At 39.1% G+C, this 6,000-nt stretch overlaps 1 protein-coding gene across 19 annotated transcripts in view; it reads right to left on the bottom strand.

The window, feature by feature from the left end:
• Positions 1 to 245: 245 nt before the first annotated feature.
• The window catches only part of lrrfip2 (leucine rich repeat (in FLII) interacting protein 2), a 162,816-nt gene continuing 157,061 nt past the window's right edge, over positions 246 to 6,000 (bottom strand). For all 19 annotated transcript variants that reach the window (XM_072571052.1, XM_072571058.1, XM_072571062.1 and 16 more), the window contains 2 exons: positions 1,949 to 2,053; positions 246 to 1,364 (listed from right to left, as the gene is read on the bottom strand). In XM_072571052.1, the coding sequence (XP_072427153.1) occupies positions 1,254 to 1,364; positions 1,949 to 2,053 (216 nt within the window). In that variant the 3' untranslated portion in view covers positions 246 to 1,253. The remainder of the gene's footprint in view (positions 1,365 to 1,948; positions 2,054 to 6,000) is intronic.

Genomic DNA, 6,000 nt, shown 5'->3' with positions numbered 1-6,000 from the left:
ACTGTACTTGGCATTTGTATAAAATTATGAGTTGGATCAGATCAACTCTCGTACATCTTCAGCTATCAATTTACATACTGATCTGTTACAGTTAATCAAAACTAATTTGTAGATTCTTGCACTTTTAATTAACCTATTTCTCAACACAAGTATTTGCATGGGCAAACTTTGAGGATGCTGTGGCCTGCAAACCATGTACTGTATAGCCAGGTGTTCTTACTATTTGAAGACAGAAGCAGCAATCATAAAAATAAATTTCTGTGGTCTCATTATATAAAGTGCCCACAGTTTCATTTATTGTCAAAACCCCATTCACATGCCTTTTTTCCAGAAAGACAAAACCCTTATAAACAGGCAATACCAGTAATACTCTGAAGATGCAGTCCAATATTTTGTACAGAAAAGGAAATTCTTTCCATTTGTTTTCTTTAAATTCCATGAAGCGAGGAGCAGCAGAAAAGCCCTGTTCATGTGCTTTAAACTAAACTATAGGAACATTTGCAAAACTTACTTTACCTACAATCATTTCTTTACTTGAAAAAGTTGCATGTAATACAAATGACAATTTTGAAATTGTATTTTTGAAGAAAAAATTATGTACGTCATTTTTGGCAGATACTTGTCTTAGGAATTTACCCACTTTGTTTTTAAAATATCTCAATTACAATATTTCAGACCAAATGAATGGTCCATAAATTCGATTGAATAACCAGATCAAGATAATTTCCTTTGCACCGCGTAGAAGGCACTTGAAGTGGGATTCCTGCATTGTGGGGCGCACAGAGCAATTGGCATAGGAGAGTAGTCAGATTTTCAAAAGTGTCATGAGGTTATCTTGTGCATCTGTTCTGTTCATGCAGTTGTTCAAGGTCTTTAAGTAACCACTATAATTTCTAAGCAGCAGAAAGGTTTATGTAAATCAATTTGGCATATTAAAGCCATAAACAATCAAATCTATTTGTATTTACCTGCTAAAATCACTCATAACAAATCCACAACCCATTTCAAAGGCTCTTAACCCAGTGAGCTAAACAGGCAATACAATTCACAATTAACAAACATATAGACATTAGACAATGCCATGAATCTCTCATAAATTACAAAAACTTTATGCCAACATTTATAAAACCAAAGCCTTAATAAAGGACATCTTTCAGTGTTTGAAAGTGGTTGTACCAAATGGAAAGGGCCTTTAAGTTGTGATGCCTGGACGTTCTGCTAGTCATAGATACAGTGCACCAGCTCTTTCCTCTTCACTGCTGAGAGAGTAATGCATTTCTGTTGGCTTTCATCTTCTCTAATCGCTTCATCAAGTGGCTATTGGTCATTTCCATCTCTTCATTCCTATCCAATGCTGATCGTAACTGAGGAGGAATTGAGAGAGATTTGGTCATTATCACTAAGCTAACACAACACATTGGAAATCATAAAATGCCATGATAAGTTTATTAAACATCTGAGCGCCTCAATTAGCTGTAGCAGCATGGGAAGGATTGTTTGGAAACAAATATGAATCATTTTTCCACTTATGATGCAATGTAGAACTAAAAATGCATTTATAGTCACCCAAGTCAAATTTGTTTTGCAGGGAGGTCTTGGGGTTGAGTAAAAACAATGTAGCACTGAACATGAAATATTTAAAAAAGATAAACACAATGATGTATTGGAAATGATATTTAAAAATTAATCATCACATCATTAAGACTCACAATTTAACACTGAACATGCAAAATACAAGTGAGGGGAAAAACGTATTCAGTCAAAAGAATGGAAGAGACCACTTAGGCAAAGAAAAGACCATTTAGCCTTCTGTGATCTGTGTTAGACCTAAAAGAGCTCTTCAGAATGGCCTAAAATAGAGTCAGAGAGATGTACAGCATGGAAACAGACCCTTCGGTCCAAACTGTTTCTGTAACTCAGAGCAGCATTGAGTAAACATTCTGCATACCTCTCGCTGCAACCTCCTTTTTTCAGCTTTTAGTTCATCCTCTATTTTTTCTGAGTTTTCTGTTGCTGTTTTATAGCGAAGCACCTGTCCTTCAAGTCTGACAACCTGAAAATTCATTTAAAAACGTCAGCCACAATAGTACTGTCATGGGAACTGCAGGAAACTCTCCCACAGAATTATTAAAAAGAAATGTTGGATTAGCTAGTTTGTTACTCCCACCCAAAGCAAAGCTCCACTCGAGTCAAAATATTTAAACTCATGATTCAATACTTTGGATAATCCTCCAAATATCTGAATTATTGTTAGGTCCAATGGTTCCTTTCATTGACTATGTTTGAGAATGTGATGATGATCAAATCACCACAATTGTAGATGTTGCAAAAGCTTTCTCATTATGACAAATGCAAAAAAAAGGGCATTTCTTGGGCAATAAATATCCATATATAAAAATGATTATACAGTTTCTGCCTGTCATCTCAGTCAGTTGTTCAGGATCCCAGATTTACAAAAAATAAAGAGTACCCCTAGTGTGTTGGCCACCATTTTATCCGTCAGCAAATATATAAAACAAATTATCTGGTCATTTGTTTCATTGCTTTTCATGGAAGCTGGCTGTGAGCAAATTCACGGTTATGATTCCTAGGTTCAATAATAACTGCATTACAAGGATATTTCACTGGCTCTAAGTTGTATTTGGATGTCCTGTGGTCAAGCAAGACTCTATATAAATGCATATTTTAAAAAACTTTTTAATGTAAAGAGTTGGCAAGTTAACTTGTAAGGTTCGACGAAGAGTAAGTGATCAATTAAGCATATTTTCTTAAAGAGAACATTGTTGTCCATGACACCAGGCAAACACATCTGCTTCTCTTAATCATTACACCGACAAACTAAGACAACAGCACCTCAGTTTAATGGCAGATAGGTCATGCTTGACAAACTTCATTTAATTTTTTGAGAAGGTACAAGCTAATCAATAAGGGAATGGATGTTGTTTTATATGAACTTCCAGAAGGCATCTGACAAAGTACCAAGCTACAGCCTGTCAACCAAAGTAGAAGGACAACTTACTGACATGGCTGGGAGGGTGGAGATAATAAATAAGTCTTCAAATTGGCAATATGACCTTTGGCTTTCCATAAGGGTCTGTGCGAGGGCCTCAATTATTCACATTTGTTAACAACTTGGTAAATGGTACAGAAAGACATATCCAAATTTGCTGATGACACAAAGTTAGGCAGTACAGTAGACAGTATAGATGATTGCATAAATTACAAAGTGATATTGATAGACTAGGTGAATGGGCAAAAGGGAGACTGATAACTTTCAATAACTGCAATGGAGGTTATCCATTCTGAACCAAGAAAGGATAGATCAGGCCACTATCTAGACAGTATGAAGTGAAGTTAATTGGATGTCTAAAGAGACTTGGGGTTCTGGTGCATTGATCTTTAAACTACCATAATTAGGTGCAGAAAATAATCAAGACGGCTAATGGAATGCTGGGCTTCATATCTAAAGGGCTGAATTACAAGGATGCTTAAGCGATACAATACCTTGGTCACAGACACTTGGGAGTACTGAGATCAGATCTGGGCATCACTCCTTACAAAGGATATATTGGCCTTGGAGGGAATACAAGATTGGCTTACAAGAATGATACCTGGACTTGAGGGACTGAACTGTGGGAGATAATATAAATTAGGTGTTTTCTCTCAAGAATTTAGGAAGTTAAGAGGTGATCTGAATGAAGTCTTCAAGATAATAACTGGAAAACCAGGGTATAGAAGATGACAAACTGCAGTGATTGTATTAAGGTCAATCACGCGGACCTCAGAATGAGTTCCCTAATTGGGGCTACTAATGTGGTCCAATTCGGGAGCCCTGGCCTACAGATAAGAACAGTAGTGTCACTGACTCTGAGCTGGCTGGTCACAGCCAGTGTATTGTGAACAAATAAATAAAGCGAGACTTGGTGATGAAATATCGGTCTCTGTGCAGTTATTTCAGACAAAAAAAGAACAGGCGAAGGTGAGTCACTGATTTAAAAACATAGCTTGAGTGTCGGGGCTGCCATTTTTGTTTCAGCACCAGGAAGAGTGACAGTGTTGACCTGAAGGCTGACGGGAAGGTGAATCACCGATTTCAAAACTTACCTCTTGAAGAGGTGGAGCGCACGCTGAGCAGGAGTGGACATGAGGCTGCTGAGTAAGTGAAGTAATATGTTTGGGCGGTTGCGTTATCTGAAACACTTCTTAAGTAGTGTCTCCCACCCATCCTCCTCCTCTAACCAAAAAAAGGGTTCTGTGCGTCAAATTGGTAAGGTAACTAGTTTTTTTTAATTGTTTATTTTTCAATATACTCTTGGGAATTTAGAATAGTGGGAATGTGGTTAGGACAGTTGAATGTTCCTCCTGCAGAATATGGGAGGTAAGGGTCACCAGTAGTATCCCTGCTAATTTCATCTGCGACAAGTGCACCCTAATCTAACTCCTCGAGAACCGCATAAGGGAACTGGAGCTGGAGCTGGATGATCTTGAGATTATACGGGAGGTTGAAAGGATTGTTGAGAGGAGTTACAGGGAGGTAGTCACATCTCAGGTACAAGAAAGAGGCAGTGGGGTTACAGTCAGGGGATGGAGAGGGTACCAGCAGGCAGTGAAGGGAACTCCTGTGGCTGTTCCCCTCAATGACAAGTTTGGATACTATTGGGACTTAACAGGGGTAAGCCATAGGGTACACATCTCTGGCACAGAATTAGTCCATGTCGGAGGGTTGGTGTGGACTTGTTGGGCCGAAGGGCCTGTTTCCACACTGTAGGGAATCTAATCTAACTTCCAGCATGGGTTAGTACCTGGGACATTGATGTTATGGCCTTTTCGGACACGTGGATAGAGCCAGGGACAGGAATGATTGTTGCAGGTTCCAGGATTTAGATGTTTCAATAAGAACAGAAAAGATGGTAAAAGGAGGGGGAGGTGTGGCATTGTTAATCAAGGACAGTATTACGGTGGCAGAAAGGATGTTTGCGGACTCATCTACTGAGATAGTATGGGCTGAGGTTAGAAATAGGAAAGGCGGTCACCCTATTGGGAGTTTTCTACAGGCCTCTGAATAGTTCCAGAGATGTACGAGAAAGGATAGCAAAGATGATTCTGGGTAGGAGCGAGAGTAACAGGGTAGTTGTTATGGGGGACATTAACTTTCCAAATATTGACTGAAAATACTATAGTTACAGTACTTTAGATGGATCAGTTTTTGTCAATGTGTGCAGGATGGTTTCCTGACAGTATGAAGACAAGCCAAGAAGGGTGAAGCCACATTGGATTTGGTACTGGCTGATGAGCCCAGCCAGATGTTAGATTTGGAGATAGGGGAGTACTTTTTGGGGATAGTTACCACAATTCAGTTATATTTACTTTAGTGATGGAAACGGATAGGTGTATAACGCAGGCAAGGATTAATGCTGGATGAAAGGCAACTATGATACAATTAGGTAAGATTTAGGGTACATAGGATGGGGAAGGAAACTACAGGCAATGGGCACAATTGAAATGTGGAGCTTATTCAAGGAACGCTATTGTGTGTCAGTGATAAGTATGTACCTGTCAGGCAGGCAAATGGTCGGACGAGGGAGCCGTGGTTTTCTAAGGAAATTGAATCTCTTGTCAAGAGGAAAAAAGCAGCTTATGTTAGGATGAGACATGAAGGCTCAGTGAAGGTGCATGAGAGTTACAAGTTCGCCTGAAAAGACCTAAAGAGAGAGTTAAGAAGAGCCAGGACCGGACATGAGAAGTTGTTGGCAGATAGGACCAAGGAAAACTCTAAAGCTTTCTAAAGGTATGTCAGGAATAAAAGAATGACTAGAGTAAGATCAGGACCAGTTAAAGACAGTAGTGGGAAGTTGTGAGTGGAGTTCGAGGAGATAGGGGAAACATTAAATGAATATTTTTCATCAGTATTCACACAGGAAAAGGATAATGTTGTCGAGGAGAGTACTGAGATACAGGCTACTAGATTAGACAGGATTGAGGTTCACAAGGAGGTGGTGT

Source organism: Chiloscyllium punctatum, chromosome 5 (genome assembly GCF_047496795.1).
Source record: "Chiloscyllium punctatum isolate Juve2018m chromosome 5, sChiPun1.3, whole genome shotgun sequence".
In the NCBI taxonomy this organism is placed as follows: domain Eukaryota; kingdom Metazoa; phylum Chordata; class Chondrichthyes; order Orectolobiformes; family Hemiscylliidae; genus Chiloscyllium; species Chiloscyllium punctatum.
Note: the sequence above shows the minus strand (reverse complement) of the source record. Positions and strands in the feature narration are given on the sequence as shown.